A 19,868-nucleotide genomic window follows, 5' to 3' on the forward strand; every position below is an offset into this window, starting at 1 on the left:
CAGACTTCACTCCGGTTTTCGAAGCTGAGCTCCTGGCTATTATTTTAGCGCTACGAAAACTTCCTTCAAACGAAGAGAGTGCAATGATAATTACTGATTCTCTTTCGCTGTGTACTACTCTCACAGCTTCAGAACAATCAAGAGCTCTAGCGACATTACAAACATTAGTTCCACCTCATGTGAAGTTCCTGAAGTTAGTCTGGGTCCCGGGACACTGTGGCATACGGTTGAATGAAATAGCCGATTCACTATCTCGAGCCACACTTGATGGCCCTGTGATCTCGGTACTACCAGAATCGGAACACATAGTGTCGATCAGATATAGAAAATGGGCTATTTATACGGATATTATGGAAAATATTACTAAATATACGGACTATCAGCACCTAACATACCCCTGGAAACCTCAGTGGAGTCAATCTAAAAAGTTAGAAGTTATTTTAACCAAATTTCGATGTCGTGTCCCTCCATTAAACTTTTACTTGCACAGAGCTGGTCTGGCGATATCCCCCCTGTGTCCATTCTGTGAAGAAACGGAAACAATAGAGCATTTCTTTATAACATGTAAAAACTATTCATTAATTAGGAAAAGACTTTTAATTGTTCCGTTTCAAGCAGTAGGTTTAAATTTAACTGCAGATAATGTTCTAAGTTTCGGTGCCTTTAGCTTGGGACATTGCCACAGGAGCGTATTCGATGCTGTATGCAATTTCATTCGAGAATCAAAGCGCATGTCATAATAATGCCTGCTTAAATATATTTCTGAAGACACTTGTCTAATTTTGAATGAAATTTGCATATTCATTTGATTGTGACCGGGTGAGATAAGCTCGATTGTCTGGTCTACTCAAAATTTCTGTCTTCCACTGTAGTATTACCTCACCTTTTCTCTTCTTGATTCAATCTTCAATTATTTGTTTAGTTTAATATTCCTTTTTAGTTAATTATTATTTTCTATTACATCATTAGTTTTTTCATTAAGGATAAACCTTTTAATATATCTCATATAGGATACTTCTAGATTTCATGGCCAATCCCCCATAGTGGGTATGTGCCAGTGCGAAGGGGCAACAACAACAACAACCATGTTGCAGCCACGGGATCCCGACGTTCCGGAGACGGCGCCAGCGGCCGCTGGATCGTCGGTGCCAGCGGACGTCGACGAACTGCTCTCTTCCTCGACGTCCATTTCTACCTCTCCCCGAGAGGATCCACGAGAGTGTCCCGGTCATTCCCGCGCGTCCCTGGTGCACGTTGGCCCGTACCCGTGCAGCGGCCGACGCCGCATCAAGGGGACCCGCAAGACTTCCGGCGGCGTCGCCACGTCGGGCCGCACGAGAACGGCGTCGCAGAGCTGCGCGGACGAGCTGTCCACCGACGAGCAGGACACCTCCGAGATGGGCACGGACACGGAGAGGTACAGGTGGCTTGCAAGTGGCGTCACTGAAAGCACCATGTCGGAGCACCAACATGGTGACACGCCGAGTTTTTGACGTCACAATAATGTCATCAGTCATTTGCGATTAGCACACAACTTAAGCAGTTCGGCCAGAACACACCAAAATAAGTGTAGCGTGGCAGTCGGTCGCCTCTGAGACCAAGGAAATAGTCTCGCTAGTAAATTAGGCGATGCTTTACGATGGCAGGGTCACCGGCTGTTGGGCTCATGACGTTAAGCTGCAGTGCGCCCACAATGTGCATGCGTCTTTGAGGACGAATTGCCGCGGACTTGCATCGGATTTTACTTTCCATGGTTCTTCACGGAAAGAAGGCAGTAATTTTTCTAGGGCTTCGTCATCGTGCTGAAGCAGGTTAACGACCTCGTGTTATGCTGCCTTGGCCTCGTCAAATCCGCTATGTTGGTGCACGTATCACTGCGCTAAGAACCTGCGGGAATGACTTCATGTCAAGCTGACAATTGACTGCGCGTGACGTCATGAACTAATTTCTTGATAATGAACTAACGTGTTTTACATTGTGAGTCCGGTAAGAAAGTTAAAGTATAAACAGCTGCTGCCTCCATACCATTGAGATGGGGAAGAAATTCGGGGCCAATTGGTTTTGCGCTTGCACAAGAAGGAAACATCTTCACCCTTAGGGTGATTCAAACCCCGTTTTTCTATCAATTTTAAATTTTGTTTGCGTACGCAACTTATGCAAACTCGCGCACGAACATACAAAAAGTATAATTGAACCCTTCAAAAAACTTCTGGCTACACCCCTGGAAAAAATGACAAGTTCATGGTTTGTCGCATTCACCAGGACAGGCCAAGTTGATTTGGAAGCCAGTTTATACCACATATGACCGATGTCTCAACAGAGGAACTATATACTCGTGGTGTCCCATTCGTCGACATGCCCAAATCACCGGAGGGCTTTCAGTTACACAATAGTTCGGCGAGTTGTAACGTTATGGCGCTCTTGACCACGTCGACGCAGCGAACCCGTCAGCACATTCCCAGCGTAAAAAGAAACTAACTGGAAGAAATGTACAGAAACAGTACTCTTAAACAAACTTGAGAAGCCTGAACGGGCGAATAAACGTGTTGAGGTGCTTGAAGAGCCATGCAGGGAATGCGTAACGACCATCCCAGGGGTGTCAGGCGAGTGGCTTCGTTAACCCTAATTCAAGGGCAAACGTAATTGGAGTTCATTCACGGCCCCAGAGATATGCGTCTATAAGTGGATATGCGGGGGCAGCATTGGTTGTGGCGAAACGTATTCAACCTTTCTCATTTGTGTCGAGAGTTGTGAAAGCGGCGTGGCGTCAAAATGACGTTGCGGTAAAAAGACTGGAAACAGGTGGCGCGCTGTTTGCCAGCTCCAGCCAATCAGTGGAAGCCAAATTGCGAATGCCCACGAATTGAACACCGCGAGAATGGCTCCCAGGTATTCCTCGGGACGTGAGGTAGGACACAATACTTTTGCAACCGTGGGTCGGCGTGTCATGGTGGTTACGATTATGTCGACGCACCTGTGTGTTAAATGCAAGGCCAATATATTTGAATGCCATTGGCCTTCGTAGCGTATTCGGGCCGAACTCAGCTGTGATGTGCATTGTGCTTGAAAAATATACTTGACTTAGTGAAGTCGCGGCTAGCTTTGGAGACTCCCGCCGAGGGTAAACGCGCGAGAAATTGAACACATGGATGCGAAGTGAAAACATGCACAAGCTCCAACGCCAACTTACTGGTGCAGAAAATTTTACATGAGCATAATTGCGCATCGCTGCGCTCCAATACCATAATACAATCCCTCGGCTCGTTCAAGAAATTTACGCGGTCCTTTAAGTATTCATTTAGGACGATTCTAAGGGGAAAGCGATATTATACAGCGAAAGCTGTTATGAGGTCAAAATTGGGGTCACGCGCGGCACCGTATTTGTCCGCCACCGCCGCCGCTGGTGTCTGTAACTACATCGCGTGAAATCAGAAAAAAAAAACTCATTTATGAAGCAGGGGGGGGGGGGGGGGGGAGGGGGCTTCAATGCGGGTCCGCTGGGTGGCAGCCCAGTATTCTACCACTGAGCCAAGCCGGCGCCTGCAACGTGTTGGAAAACTTGCTTTAGGCAGGCTTGATATCAGGAAAGCAATCGCGTTAATACGACCTATAAATCGTTTTAAAGAAGTGAAAGAACAACCAGACGACGCACAATGCGAATAGCGTAACTAGTGGGTCATCCAATGCTCTAACCCATTACAAATATTGTTCTTATTCACCTATTAACATTGGTGCATACCCACTTCAGGCATAATTCTTCATCGTCGTCAGCCACTGCATGGAAATTGGCACAAAATTCCTTGCATGTGTTCAGCAGATACCACGCTTCTCAGAAGATTGACGAAAAATAGCACAGAATTTGCGTTGCCTCCTGGATCAAAGCGACCGTATGCGATGACGTTATCATGTGACGCCAGATTGTGTTCTCCAAGTGACATCACTATAACGTCACCAACTCTCGCAGCCTGTGACGTCACTTGATGACGTCGTCAGCTGATGATTTTTCGCGTCAATCATGATGACGCCGATGGGCAACTTTTCGCGTTTGTGGAGGCACTTACCTTGCTAAGGCACGTTGCCGGGCTAGTTGGTTGAGACTCATCATTTTCACTCGTATAGCGCTCCACGACAAGGACACACACAAACGACAGATGCACACACACACACAGCGCTAACTTGCAACGAATGTTTTATTTGCGATCACACACGCTGTTTATACAACAGTAGACCGATAAAACCTGGATAATATAATACCGAGGTATTTCCAGATAACTTTACTTGTTACAGGAAAGACAGGAACTATCATGAAGGTGGTGTATTTATCTTGGTAGATCAGCGCATTCCGTCTATAGGCATAAGCACTACAGACGATACGAGTGAAGCTGTTTGGTGTCAACTTAAGCTCTCGAATGGCAAATCACTATCAGTCTGCTCTTTTTATCGACCGCCAACTGGTTCAACTAAGGAATTTAGTGAATTCACTGCTACAGCTACAAAAATCGCCTCTGATTACGTCGTTGTAGGTGGGGATTTTAACCTGCCTGATCTCGACTGGAATGAGCAACCAATAGCTTCTGGAAGTTCTCTTAGTTTTAAATCTGAAATGGCTGATTTCATGAACCTCTTGTCTTTAACACAGACAGTGTTGAAACCAACTCGAGGAGGTCATATCCTTGATCTATTTTTCACCCAGAAATGGTAGAAAACACTGAAGTATTACCAGGGATAAGTGACCACGAGGTTGTGCTAAGTGAGATAAATATGAAACATACGAGTGCTTACAGTGAAAGGAGTCGGTGCATGTACAATTACGCGAAGGCTAATGTCCAAGGAATCAACACTGCATTGGAGGCATATTTCATTGTTTTCGAAACACTTGCCGATGATTATTCAGTAGAAGAGCTGTGGAATTTGTTTAAAGACAAGATTCTAGAGCTGAGAAACCGATTTGTTCTGACATGGGTGCTAACTAGAAGGCGTAATAAAAGTAAACCATGGTTTTGTAGAGAACTCGACGTTTTGGTCAAGCGTAGGCAGAGAATTTACCGTTCATTTAAAAGAAATCCCTCGGAAGAGAACTCTTGCAAACTGAAGCTGGCAACGCGTGAAGTAAATAATGCTACAGTCGAAATGAAAGTAGCCTACTTTAAAACAATTGAACGTAAAATAACGCAAAACCCGAAAGAACTTCGGAGGTATATCAAACGAAACAAGAAAGACAACATTTCAATTCCCGCTTTGACCAGCGGTGATATTACCGTGAGCGATACGACAGAAAAGGCTAAGTTGTTCAATTTATATTTTACGTCAGTGTTCTCAGCCGCTACTGACCCCCAAAAAGACTTGAAATTGTTGGTACATGAATCCACATCCATGCCTGATGTAGTACTTGACGCTCGTGGCATTGAATTACTACTTAGAGATCTAGATTGTGCGAAAGCAGTGGGTCCTGATTGCTTGCCTAATTTTATGTTGAAGTCTTCTTCCCATGCAGTGTCTATGTACTTGAAAGTTATTTTTGAAAAATCGTTAAAACAGAGTTCTCTCCCAACTGATTGGAAAATGGCGTCTGTTGCTCCTATACATAAATCTGGCCCGCGCAATGCTGTGAATAATTACCGCCCTATCTCACTCACTTCTGTGTGCAGTAAAATTCTTGAACATATTTTATATACTGCGATTGTAAAGCACATAGATAGTAATTCCCTATTCAACTCTAACCAGCATGGATTTAGGCAGGGGCTATCATGCGTCACACAACTGGTAGAGTTCACCCATGTTTTAGCAGCAGCACTGGACGACAAATTTTCGGTCGACTGTATTTTCCTCGACTTTCAAAAAGCGTTCGACACTGTATCACACTTCTTATTGCTGAAAAAACTAACCAGCTTTAATATTAATCACCAAGTTATTGCATGGATTGCTGAATATCTACATGAGAGGCGACAATATGTAGTTGTAAACGGCGAACAGTCTGAAATAACTAGTGTTACGTCAGGGGTACCTCAGGGATCAGTTCTGGGACCATTACTTTTCTTATTATATATAAATGACATTAACGAAAACGTACAATCCCATATTAGGCTATTTGCAGACGACTGCATTTTATATCGTCAGATTACCTCTGAAACTGACTGTTCCGTAATCCAAAACGACCTATGTGCAATATACGCGTGGTGCCAGCGATGGGAAATGAAACTGAACCTTAAGAAAACTGTATGCATGAGGTTTTCCAGAAAAAGAAACCCAGGTGAATTTGAATACACAATAAACAGCTCTCCGGTAAAAATGGTGCGCGAATACAAATACCTAGGTGTTTTCTTTTGCCCCTCTCTATCATGGAATCGGCATGTGGATTACACTGTGAATAAAGCTTGTCGGAGCTTAGGATTCTTAAAAAGAAACACACGTGCTTTTCCACAGCAAACCCGAGAGGTACTATACAAAACATACGTGAGATCAGTACTGGAGTACGCATGTTGTGTGTGGGACCCTGCAACATCATCAAATAAAGAAAGATTAGAAAAAGTTCAGTCTATGGCGGCGAGATATGTGTTTAATGCACCTATGTACGACAGACAATTCAGTGCGACGGAAGCTAAGCTGAAGTTAAAATGGAAGTCTCTGCAGCACCGAAGGGCATCGTTTCGACTGAAGCTATTGCACAGCATATTTTATTCTCATACTCGAATTCCCTGTGACGTATACATAAGCCGGCCTCACTACATTTCAGCCCGCAAAGATCATGAACACAAGATAAGAGAATATAAATGTAATACATCGTCCTTCAGCAACTCTTTTTTTCCGAGAACTATCAGTCAGTGGAATCGACTTCCTCCCACAATTGTAGAAATTTCTTCAACGGATGCGTTCTTTTCTGCAATAAAAATGATTGAATCTTTGGACCGCTAAGCCCTGTAGACTACGTGTGTGCGCCTGGCAGTCGCCATGATCTGTACGGTATCTTGGTTGTAAGCTATGTTGTTTTGTTTTAGTGTTAATTTGCCCTTGTGCTAGACGAATGCTGCACTTTGTTTTAATTATCATGAGATTTTCATCAATTTTTTTTTTAATACATATGACTTTTCTGACGCATCTTTGCTCGGTGCAACTGTGTATGTTTTTGTATTTTGGAAATCTACTTCTTTTCTCTTTTTTACTTATGTGAATGCAATTATGTGAACTTATGTGAACCTGCAATTTTCATGTTCTTTTCTGTACCCCCCCCCCACTATAATGCCTGTATGGGCGCTGTGGGTACTAATTAAATAATAATAAATAATGTCACGTCAAGAATACAGCACAGCCCATGCACGTGTCATCACCGATAGCGACAATCTACACTAGCCCGTCAAAGTGAGATTCTAGATACTTCTTTTCTTTAGATGATAAAGCTATGGAAGCCACACTCACACATTTTTCTTTCCTTTTGTCTATTTCAAAAGCTTCAATAGTACATGTGTGGTTCTGTCACGGGCCTTAAAGAGTATACGGGTGTTTTGGAACGGTGAGTGCAGTTTTGATACTTGTATGGTCACCGTTACGTGACAAGGCTTGCCGTTGCAGCACTACATATACCGTTCATGCTCAGGTATCAGTGGCTGATGTTCCGCCTCGCTCCGGATCTGGCCGGCTGCCTGCTCCAGTTCTCCATCGACATCCAGCGCAAGGTGCGCGAAACTGGACACGAGGGCAACGTCCTCCTCTCCCCTTTCTTTGTGGCCAGCTCTCTTATCATGCTGCTGCGGGGAGCCAGCGGGAACACGCACGCTCAGGTGAGAGCTGTACTTACAAACCTGTTAAGTGTTACCCCCAAAGGGCCTTCTTTTGGCTACTGCGTTGCACTGTTTAGAAGTTGGGGGACAGAGTAGAGGTAATGAGTGAATTCTGTTTGATAAAAAAAGCCGATTTTTATCTTATAGCAGGGGTACGCAAAGTCCAGTGAGGAGGACACAAACTTATTCACTTGTAAGAGACTTTTGAGGCTTGCAGAAGACGCCAGTGAACGCGACTTGCAGAGCCCCAGTAATGAGGTGCACTTGGAGGTTATTGCCTTCAGTCCTAGCGAGGGCCTCCCTTGCGCCCCCTGACGGAGCGGGCAAGTTCCTTTTAGGCAGCGGTTTTCTTCAACATCCTCATAACGCAAACTTTGAGTGGCCTAAATATTTAGGTCGCAGTTTTTTTTTTAATTTGCATCTACGAGTCCACATGTGATAGACTCCATTCTGTTCGGACATGGGAAAGAATTTGTCGAAATTTCGCGTAATATCGTGGCTTGTTGCTTTGATAGTTTCTTCTTTGGAGCTGGTAGGGCCCTCCCTAAGAAGTGCTCGTTGTATATGTGCAAACTTAGATGTAGGCGAAACAGTCTGTGCTTTCTGTACTCTGCATGTCTGCCGAGTTTCCTTATTGATCAAGGAGCATGAACTTCGTATAAAGAGTGTTTTCGTAGCAACGCAGAATAACCATCTAACAGTAAAGAAGGCCACCAATCGGAGAAAAAAAAAACAAAGTGGATTTGGCCACTTAGAAAGGCTACATGCCACGTTCCCGACTCGCTATCTAGCTTCCTGCTCCTGATGGAGGAGAAATCTTCTGATATAAAATGTTACACGAGGCTGCTCAAGGCATCTCCCACACGTGACAGACATAGACGCGATACCAACACGTTGGATAAGTGGGAGGCACTACTGTCCTGCTCCGACCTGACCGGCCAGAGAGCGCCGATCAGACAGTTCGAGCGGGCGGCTCGTGCCAGTGGGGCCCTCGAATAAAACACTCCACATAAGAATAATTTATTTCCTTAACGTCTCTCTCCTTGCTTCTCTTTTTCGTTATATCGACATGCAATTATTCATCTAAAAGTTTAGCGTAGCTTGCGCTGAAGGCGCAGTGCTAAAGGGATGGCGGAGCTGATGGGAAGCTTTGCACTCTATTGTTGCCAGCCTGCAGGAGTCGTGGAGCGGGGTGACGTTATTTGCTTCTCTTTAGTTCTTTCTTTTATTACCTCTCTCTCTCTCTCTCTCTCTCTCTCTCTCTCTCTCTCTCTCTCTCTCTCTCTTTACGTCTTTTTTCTATGGCAGCGTCTCCTGCGCCGCGCGGTGCAGCAGCCAGCCCCACAAGTGGCTCCTGCGCCGCACGGAAGTGACGTCAGTTTAAAAATTATTACCCAAAGCTAGTTAAGTGTGTAAATTATTCGTGTGTAATGCGTTAAACCTACAAAAATTCTACTAAGCAGGTGTTTAACGAGTCAATGAGCCTAGGTTTTTTATTTAAATACGTAATATATATTACAAGTATATTAAGTACAGGAGGCGCCATGGGCGCTGCGGCTGCGAAAAGTAAACACTGCGAGATGGTAGCCGCCTGTGATGTGTTAGGTGGTGAAAACTCCGATGAAATCGTGGCCATGGCCAAGGCCACTCCCTAGGAGGACTGGAGTGTCGTCGCTGCTTCATGTGATTGCTGGATGTTTAGTTGACCCTGGTGGTTGGAGCTAGCGCGGCCGTCCACCGCGCCGCAGCTTCATCTGAGTGTGTGCGCTATAAAGTTTCTCAGTATGATGTGCGGATTACAGTTGATGGACGTACTGCATTTCCTAGATTGCAATGCCAAGCGTGGTGTTGTCAAAGGTGAAAGCGTTCTTGCTGCCGAGTTTTGCTTGTCACAAAGGACAAGGTCGACGATGAAATAAATGCTTTCACACAGTTCACGTTTGACTTACCGGACGCACATGCATGAAACCCCAGTGCGTCGGCGAAGTGTTCATACGGTGGATAGAAACAACTTTATTGTAATGTTCTTACGAAGCCTGTGATCTACGAAGGCCAGAGCTACTGCATTGCCATCTGTTTTGTCAAGTGCGAACACGTACGGCCGTTCACATTCGTTGCTACGTGAATGCTCCCGTGCTGTCACAGGCCGCACGTGTTATTGAGCAAGGCAGACAAGCTGTTTTGTAGTTAGATGGGCTAACGCCGTCGGCACTTGCCCTTGGGCATTGTTTATTAAGTGCTGATCGCCTAGAACACTGCAGTGACACGTCAGTATTTTTAAAGAAAGCGGCCTGCCGGTTACCTCGTCAGGTGATGGTACACTGAGCGACATAAAAAAAAAAAGTTGTCCAAGACTACGTTGCAGTGCACCTTTCTATCATCAAAACTTTGATAAACCGTGGAAATCAACATTCTTGACACCTGTGCCAAAGAAACCAATGCAGCCAGCTGCATTCGAGTTTTTTGTGTCTTTTTGCGTCTCGCCGATTAAGAGCACTAATTCGCAAAACACTTTATCATAATATAGTCAATCCTGCAAGAGTCATCGAAGATCCAATATTAAAGGGCCTGTGAACGGAACCACCACCACCAGCAAGTCAGGCTTATGAGGAGGCGCAAATGTTACAACAATACATGCGTGGACAAAAAAAAAGAGAAAGTATCGATAACTGCAATGGGACTTGAACCACCGACCTCACCAGTTGATGTGTTGCTTTAACCAACTACGCCACAGCTGCCGATCAGTTTGAGATGGCAAACAAGCCGGTTTTGTATCGTTGTCATGCCAAACCTAACTAACATTTTTGTTCACTTTTTTTGTTTGGACGTAATTTTAACTGCTTTTATCGTTATGTCTAGACGTACCGCTAGACACTCCCGACTATTCAAACAAAGCGCCTAACCGAAAAATGCATGACGTCACTTCCGTGCGTTGCAGTAGCCGTTTCTGTGTGGGGTTGGCTCGTGCGCCGCGCGGCGCAGCAGTCTCTGCCTTTTTCTATTGGTCTACCTCTCTCTCTCTCTCTGTCTGTTTGTCTTCCTTTTCTTTCTTCATCAGACTTTTAATTTAATTCTTGATTCTTTTAATCATTTTTTCTCTATTTCTTTATCTTTTCTCAGTTTTTTTCTCTCTGTTACTCTATTTCTCCTTTCTCAATATTGACGTAACATGCTTCGGTCTCTTTTTGCCTCTTCTCTCTTTTCCGAACCTTCCCTTACCTTTCGTATACCACCTTCCTGGACCATACGTTGCAAGTATATGCTATGCGCAGCCAGCGCGCCTGGATAGTCGGATGATTGAGACGCTTACTTTCTGCATCGTGAGTACGCGGGTTCAAATCTCTCCGACGAAGTGGTGGGTGTCATCCGTCTGTTGCCTCTTTTTTAGTAGACCAGAGTAAAGTAGCGAGATCAGCGCAGTTTTTAGCACATACCCGTTGATGAAGACGATAGCTTTGAAGTCTAGAAAGACAATTCACGCCAAGCTACAATAGCTTCGCTCTTAGTAGGTTGTAGGTAACTATAGACTCACAATGCTAGATGCCAACCAACCACTGTTTTCGAGTAGATAGCCAAGGCCCTGCACATGGAGTGGGACACCTCCGGGACTGCAGACCGCTTTGAGCAGACGGCTTCCGAACTGTTCCGAGAGTTCGAGCGTGCCAAGATGCGCCGCTTGGGATTCAGAATCACCTGCCTCATGACGGTGTTCTTCGACGAGTCGATACCCGTACACAAGGAATACTACAGGTACGTGCCAAGGCATAGCTGAAGATGTTTGTCAACTTGTAGGATATATCCGAGTAGTATACGGAGGGGCTGCTCTCTCCATTTAAAATGGAGGTGCAATGCCATTGGAGTATTGTGCTACGGCCGTCTTACATTGCCGCAGCTGGCGTACACCTATGGTTAAGACTCTGAGCTTGTCTCATTCATAAAGTTAAACATGTGCGCGCATTATACCCTTCCGTGCACCGTATCGCAGACTACAGGACACCATGTGCTACTTCATGGACCGACGCGACTTCCTCAACAGCAGTGACCAGAACCGGCTCACTATGGACGCACTGGCCAGGGCCATCAGCTCGTTCTCGGTACCCAGGGAACAGGTGTTCCCGCCCGGCTCCGTGGGTCCCGACACACTCGTGGTACTGTTGACGTCACTTCGACTGGAGGGACGCTGGAAAAGGCGATTCACGGTTTCCAAGGGCATCTTCCATCGGATGCCGGGAGAAATGACCAGCGATACCAAGTGAGTGCGACGAACGCGGCGCATAGTCACCATCCGTGAAGTATCAAGTGTCCGTAACTCAACTTGGCAAGTGGGCCACAATCATGAAAGCTGGTCATCACAAGCACCGAGATAGTTAAAAAGGTTAGAGCAAGAAATTAAAGGAGGGGGGGGGGGGTGTTTCCCTGCTTCTTGCCGGTCAATCACACAGCCCCCCTCCCTCTTCAGCCTCCAGCAACAAGCGAGGTTTTGGACCTCAGGCGTTGCGAGCTTTCGGCACTGCAATGTCCGCAAAGCTGGCTCCCTTTTGATCAAGCAACCATGTTATCTGAAGACGTCATCACTGGACTTCATACTCGAGAACGTCATAGTGACGTCAGAATAATGAAAATCCGGGACGTCGTGATTCCGCCATTACATTATAATTACTTAATTCACTATTTCATGTGTATGTCAACGATCACGTTTTCCGTTTGATGAATCATCTAGGGCTTTAATGAAATGTCGCAAATGGCGCACTTCTCAGGAGGGTTTACACGTGCAGGGTTCCCACGATGCGTTGCACGGCCCCTTTCCGCACGGTCGAATGCGCAGAGCTGGAGGCGACGCTGGTTGAAGTGCCATACGAAAATCCGCACAACTGCCTGCTCATTCTCCTGCCCACCGGTCCTGGCGGTCTCGCCAGCGTCGAGGAGAAGGTCAGCGCTCCACTACTGCTGCGCTCCATTGACCAACTGCGGGACGCTGGCGAAGTCGAGCTGTCGTTGCCCAAATTTACCATCAGGCACGTGCCAAATTTCTACCACTGGCTTCGTTTTACGCATTATTGCGAGAAAGTAACAAATACTTGTTAAACAAGCAGACCTTGTATCATGGTGAAATTTTAGTATTGCTATAAGTTAACCATGTCTGGAGACGTAGTGGTCAAAATCACCACATAATTCGAGGTTTTTTACCTTTTGCGGTATTCCGGTGTATGTAAAGGAGTTTACGAAATACTGGTGTACGGTAATGGTTACCAGATCTTGTCCTCCTTTGTACTGGTCCAGTGATAGAACCATTTGTTTTCACTTAGTGTTGACAGAAATAAGCTTTTAAAAAATTCATTCGATATTAGGCCACTGCTTAGAATTTACACCAGCAGAGAAGCAGAACGCGTCAAATTGCCGCAATACCGATTCTGTGCCTGCATGGTTCATCCCGGTCCCACCAGAAAAAGCCACCTATCCAACCACTCACTTTTGCGACTATGGTAATCCGACACAACGATAACGCAGAGAAGTTTGCGAGCAAATTAAAACTTTATTATGAGGTACACCATCGAGGGAAGGTTCAGACTACGTTTTAGGATCGAAGCTTTTTGGACTCGCTCACACTCCGCCGTCTCCGCCTTCGCCGTATTGTGGTGGTGGTGGTGACACATTTAATAACCATTAAATGGTTACAGAGAGGTGATTGGGTTGGGGCCATATTGGCCTCCTACCCTCGCAGCACTAGGTGGAACCCCTATTCAGGAGCTCCATTGGCAATCAACGCCGCTCGCGCCCATTGAACCAAGGCCTTTTGGGCCTTCAGGTCTTCACAATCGAGCAGAGCCGCCTCCCAGTTCTCTCTCGTGGGGTAGGGGTTGGGGGGGGGGGATAGATGGATCAGACTGGCACGCCCAGACGATCTGGAAGGTGTCAGCCACCTCACCACAGAACTGGCACGTGCCATCAAAGAATGAATTGAAATGTTTTAGCCCCGCCGGGCACAGTACAGTATTGGTAAACAGTTTTAAAAGGAGGCGCTCGTCAGCGTGATGCAGTCCCTTACAAGGGTGTGAATAGCGCCGGTGCTCCTCCTTGTAGTAATTGGTAATATGTTTAAATGAAAGGGCGGAGTTGTCTGATTGGGAGTAGGCTTCCAAAGACGGGGAGACAGCCTGGGAAGAGAGTGCACGGGCGGCCTGATCGGCCTGTTTGTTACCCCTGAGTCTATGGTGACCGGGTGCCCAAACCAGATTTCGCGGAGTTGTATTTAACTATCGGCAGCTAGGTTCCAGTATGTGCTGAGCAAGCGGTGAAGGCCACCCTAGCTGATAGTTCCAACAAGCCCCTCATGAGTCGGTGATGATGTGTTTAGAAGAGGGATAGGTGAGAGCCAGAGCGATGGCAATATCCTCTGCGTGTGTTGCGCTGTAGGCTTTGAAAGTGAGCCCGTTTACGGTGTTTACGTTGTGTATGACTGCGGCCGTATACCACCCCCCATGGTGCGGGCCGGCAACGTCCACGTAGCACACGTGTTCCTCTTGACCAAAGGGTCGCTGCAACGCTTCCGCGCGCGCCTGGTGGCAACCACTGTGGTTTTCTTTGGACATGTTGCAGGGAAGGGGTCGGACCCGGATGGCGCATCTCCAAGGTTCTGGCACTCTCACCCTTTCCTCAATATAGTAATCGTATTCGCTCCAAGGTGTGGTGACCTGAATGGGTCTGTGCAAGGCGCGTGTATTGGTTAACGAGGTCGGCTTCTCATAAGCTCCCTGCTCCGGGCAAGCTCACCGGGCAAGTGCGTCGAGCAAAACAACTGGCGCGCGCTCCCGGCTGTAGATGGCTCGTGCTGCGCCACGCGCGCCACACCCTCACTTACTTGGTCGTTCCCGCCAACCAGCGCAGCAGACTCTCCCCATCCGCTCGCCAACCTGCGGCCTTCATGAAAGTCAGCAGCGAGATCAGGCGCATGGCTGCTTGCATCACGTTTCTAAGCAGCTCCACGAATCGTATGTATTCGTACAGCGAACAACTGCTAGCCGATTGTTTGACGTCCTGCGATATTTAGGTATACACGAGTTCTTGCATTTTATTCTCATCGAAACTGATCTTGTACGAAGAGTCGGTACGAGAAAAGTACCTTGAATTCCAATATGTAACCGGAGGCCTATCTTGAATTCCTCCGTTGTCCCCAGAAGCGCCTCGGATTCAGCCGTTGTCGCTATACGCGCGAGCGAAAGGTAAAGAAAAGAAGGGGGGGGTGCTGTTAGTACAAACGGTGTAGCAGAGCGCGCCCCGCCGTGATGGTCTAGCGGCTAAAGTACTCTGCTGCAGACCCGCACGTCACGTGATCGAATCCCGGCAATGGGCAGAGCTACGATTGTAATGAAGTCGTGGCCTAGCCATTGGATGTTTGGAGTTGGTTGGCACACAACCGCTGGCATCACCGTCAGCACCACCACTGGCACTTGTACCCCAAGTTGACTTAGCTACTTATTAGCTGTAGAGTTTGGGATGTGTGATCTACAAATGGACCGAGAGTGCACCCCGCAGCTGTCACTCACAGGGGAGGACACCTCAGCAGTAGTGCACAGAGAAAGGGGTGAATGGGGTAAAGAGGAAGTGGAGAGAAGAAAGGAATATTAAAAAAAAAAGGTTAAATGCTGTCCAGTAATGAAGCAATTTTACGTGCTGCGTCGAAGGCTCTAGCGTTAACACTGACGCTTGCGAATTCTCGTCCTGCGCGTAATCTTCTCGGAATGATACCAAACAGTTGTGAAAATATCTACTCGAGTATTACGGCATGTTTTGCGCTGAGCATTGCGAACAGCCTTCGTGGGCGTGACACAAACACTTCAAGGTAAGGCCCTGAACCCGCATGTCATTATATTCCGCGGCTGCACGATTTCCGCAGGCAAGTGACCGACCTCACTCAGGTCCTGCCTTCGTTGGGCGTTCGCGAGGCGTTCGCGGGAGAGGCGCTGCTTGACCGCATGACGCCGGCCACCGACAAGGGCGTTCATGTGTCCAGCATCCGTCACGTGGCCACCATCCACGTCAGCCAGGCCGGCGGTGCTCGACCGGCAGTCCCGATGACCGGTCAGTCCCCGCCGGCGCCCGTCGTCACCAAGAAGGTGGCCGTAGATCGGCCCTTCATGTTCGTCGTGCTCAACAAGAAGCCTGACCTGGTGCTCTTTCTCGGCTCGGTCACCACCGTAACGTGACTCGAGGGTTCGAGAGAGGTGTACACGAGTACAATACATCGCCCCTATACGTGTATAATTCATATTCGCATATTGCTCGTATTCTGATTTCTCACAAGCAGAGTGATATTTGCGTTATGTGATCTGCTGCATTTATTTCATTGTCTGCGTATGTCTCAATGTGCTTTTAATTTTGTATATGTGTCGAAACACAATATAGTTATGGTTTTAGTAGAATTATTGTTATATATTTCTTTGCTACTCCTCTGATAGCCCTGTGTAAAAACAGACCGTATATCTAATAAATAAATAGTTAAACAAATAAATATAAATAAAGAAATGGTAATCTGACACTACCTTCGCGAAAATTACAAGTTGTATTTCCTTTTCGGCATAACAGATGTTTTACAATGACCTTAATTGTACTTTTGAGATTAAATTATAGCCAACTCTCACACATTTCAGCGTGTCACGCGTTTATTTTCGTTCGCGCAAAACGTAGAACGCATGTGGAACGCAAATAGGCTAAATGTTTTGATATTGGTGCGAGTGAGCCCAAGTGAGCCTACAGCATGTTTATATTTTTAAGGGCAAAGCTTTGCGCTGTGGCTCAGTCCGTCCTCTGTAGTAGCCACCCCTTACTTTTGACACTGTTCACTATAAAATGCGCTGCGCTGTTGCAGTGCGTGACGTGATCACTAGATGGCGTGGACGCGTGTTGTGTGTGGTTTAGTTTGATGGGATTACATACATACATACATACATACATACATACATACATACATACATACATACATACATACATACATACATACATACATACATACATACATACATACATACATACATACATACATACATACATACATACATACATACATACATACATACATACACACACACATGCATGCATACATGCATGCATGCATACATACATACATACATACATACATACATACATACATACACACATACATACATACATACATACATACATACATACATACATACATACATACATACATACATACTGTTGTGTTTCAAGCACCCCTGTGTCACGAGCGAGCCTTTGAACCCGCAAAGGACCGGTTGCTTAACTGCTTCCAGATGTTGACTCCTCCCCTTCCCCCGCTCGGCGCAAACGAGCCACCGTCGTTTCCCCCGGCCAGTTCGGCCGCCGCCTCCATCCGAATAGGAATAAACTTATTTTTAACCGTTCGAGGCTGTCTGAGCTTTTTGGACTACCGCGACCAACGCGTACGTCTATGGGCCGACGACAACACCGTACATAACAGTGGCGACGAGGAAGTGGATTTGGACCAACGCTACGCAACGATATTGACACGCACGGGCTCCCAAATCGGCTACCCGAATTCAACGGCTCATCATGATCATCGTGGTTTGGACGCCTACAATTTTACTTCGAGGCTAACAACATCACTGATGCAGCAATGAAGAGGGCCAACCTGCTAACGCTGTGTGGGGAGCAGACATACGACACAGTCTGTACCCTGATTCAGCCACGCACTCCAACAGCCGTTGACTACGACGACATCGTAGCAGCGCTACAAGAGCACTATGACCCAAGGCCATCGGAGGTCTACTGTCGAGCCCGCTTCCAACGGCGAGACCAACTGGAAGGCGAAAAAGTGGCCGAACACGTAGCGGCTCTCAAAAAGCTCGCTGCTGACTGCAATTTCGGGACGTTGACCGCGACAGCTGCAGCTACTGCGCAGGAGGGAGGATCGACTGCCCTACCTGCTAACACCACTATGCTCCCCTTGGACGTTATGTTGCGTGACCGTTTTGTGTGCGGACTGCGTGACGCAGGCCTACAACAACGCCTGTTCGCGGAGACGGGTCTCACCTTCTCCAAAGCCTACGACATCGCCCAATGAGCGGAGATTGCCGGTCACCAGCAGAGGGATATTCGAGGGAACGTCGAGCCGGTGCATCACACCAGTCAGCAGTCAGGTCATTCCACGTCTAAGGCGAAATCAAGCAGAAAGACACAGCGTTGTTGGCGATGCGACGACATGCACGATCCCCAGGTATGTCGATACAAGACATCGACCTGCAATTTTTGCCAAAAACCGGGACACATTGAAAAGGCATGCATCTTGAAGCGCAAACAGCTCGGACCGAAGACTTCAGTGCAACGGAACAACAATGTCGACGCACAGGAGGGCCAGACGCAAGATACAAGCCGAACAGCCCTAACGTCATCGGCACTATATGACTTAAAACGCCGTTGTGAACCTCGGAACGAGACCGAAGATTACAACTGAAATTATGGTACACCAGCGCCCTATCAGGTTTGAGGTGGATTCCGGAGCAGCATGTACGCTGATCAGCGAGGACACTTTTCGCGCTACTTGGCGTGAGAACGCGCCAGCTCTCCAGCAAGACGACACGCAGCTGAGAACGTGGTCCGGACATTCCCTTCCACTGCTGGGCTGGGCAAACGTAGACGTGTACTACAACGGGCAGACCCATCAGCTCCCCTTGCTAGTCGTCCACGGTTCTGGATCAAGCCTTTTAGGACGAAATTGGTTCACCCCTCTTGGAGTGGTCATTGGCGGAGTTCACCACACACTCAGTTATCCGTCAGTGGAGCAGCTGCAAGATAAGTACAAAGCGGTTTTCTCCGAAGAAATACCAGGGAACAACGGACCTCCAGTCACACTGGAGCTGCGGGAGGATGCGACGCCGAAATTTTTGAAAGCTAGGTAAGTGTCTTTCGCCCTACGAACGTCAGTCGAGAATGAGCTTGACCGACTGCAGGAACAAGGGATCATCGAACCGACGCAACATTCGGAATGGGCGACACCACTCGTTGTCCTCCGAAAGAAGAACGGTACCCTACGCCTCTGCGGAGACTACCGGAGCACTGTCAACCTGGCGACAAAATCATCTTCCTACCCACTGCCGACACCAGAAGAGGTTTTTAGCACGCTTCGTGGTGGAAAAATCTTCAGCACCTTGGACTTGACACAAGCCTACCAGCAGCTGAAGGTGAGCGAATCAACGTCTGAACTGCTCACAATAAACACTATTAAGGGTCTTTACAAAGTTAAAAGGCTACCATTCGGAATATCTGCAGCGCCAGCAATCTTCCAGAAATTTATGGAGTCTACACTTAGCGGGATCCCAGGTGTTTGCGTCTACTTGGACGATGTTATTGTCGGTGGCGCCTCCAATGAAGAGCACACAGAACGCTTGGAGCTCATTTTGGAAAGGCTAGCAAATGCTAATTTGGGCATCAGTAAAGAAAAATGTGTTTTTGCGGTGCTTGAAGTGAAGTTTCTTGGACACCAAATTGACGTGCAGGGTATCCGTCCCACTGAAGACAAAGTGCGTGCAATCACCGAAGCCCGAGCGCCTACTAACAAGCAAGAACTGCAGTCGTTTTGGGGGCTATTGACGTTCTACGACCAGTTATTAGAACATCGAGCTACAGTGGCCAATGATCTATATCAGCTCCTGCAGAAATAAGTCCCATGGACTTGGTCGCCACGCCACCAAGAGTCATTTGTTGCCCTTAAGCAACTACTTCGCAAGTCTACTGTTCTGCGACACTACGACGAAAGGAGACCCCTACTGCTAGCCTGTGACGCATCACCATACGGGGTGGGAGCAGTCCTCTCCCAAGTTGACGACCAGTGACGGGAAGCCCCGATCGCTTTTGCTTCGCGCACCCTATTGCAGGCAGAGAGGAATTATTCCCAACTATATAAAGAGGGACTTGCCATCGTCTACGCAGCAGATCACTTTCGGCAGTACATTACCGGCAGGAAAGTGACTTTCATAACAAATCACCGGCCCTTTTTGGGTATTATGGGTCCCCAGAAGCCAATGCCACAGACATTGCCGCCGCGAATGACACGATGGTGCATCAAGATGTCGGCGT

The 19,868-nt window shown here is 47.2% G+C and overlaps 1 protein-coding gene across 1 annotated transcript; it reads left to right on the top strand.

The window, feature by feature from the left end:
• Positions 1-1,085: 1,085 nt before the first annotated feature.
• LOC119168497 (iris-like) lies at positions 1,086-15,979 on the top strand. The gene is made up of 6 exons (XM_037419900.2): positions 1,086-1,417; positions 7,592-7,775; positions 11,344-11,525; positions 11,761-12,027; positions 12,551-12,790; positions 15,670-15,979. Exons 1-6 carry the CDS (start codon positions 1,086-1,088, stop codon positions 15,977-15,979), a joined length of 1,515 nt encoding a protein of 504 aa, XP_037275797.2.
• The last annotated feature ends 3,889 nt before the right edge of the window (positions 15,980-19,868 follow it).

This window comes from Rhipicephalus microplus, chromosome 6 (assembly GCF_043290135.1).
Source record: "Rhipicephalus microplus isolate Deutch F79 chromosome 6, USDA_Rmic, whole genome shotgun sequence".
Taxonomy (NCBI): domain Eukaryota; kingdom Metazoa; phylum Arthropoda; class Arachnida; order Ixodida; family Ixodidae; genus Rhipicephalus; species Rhipicephalus microplus.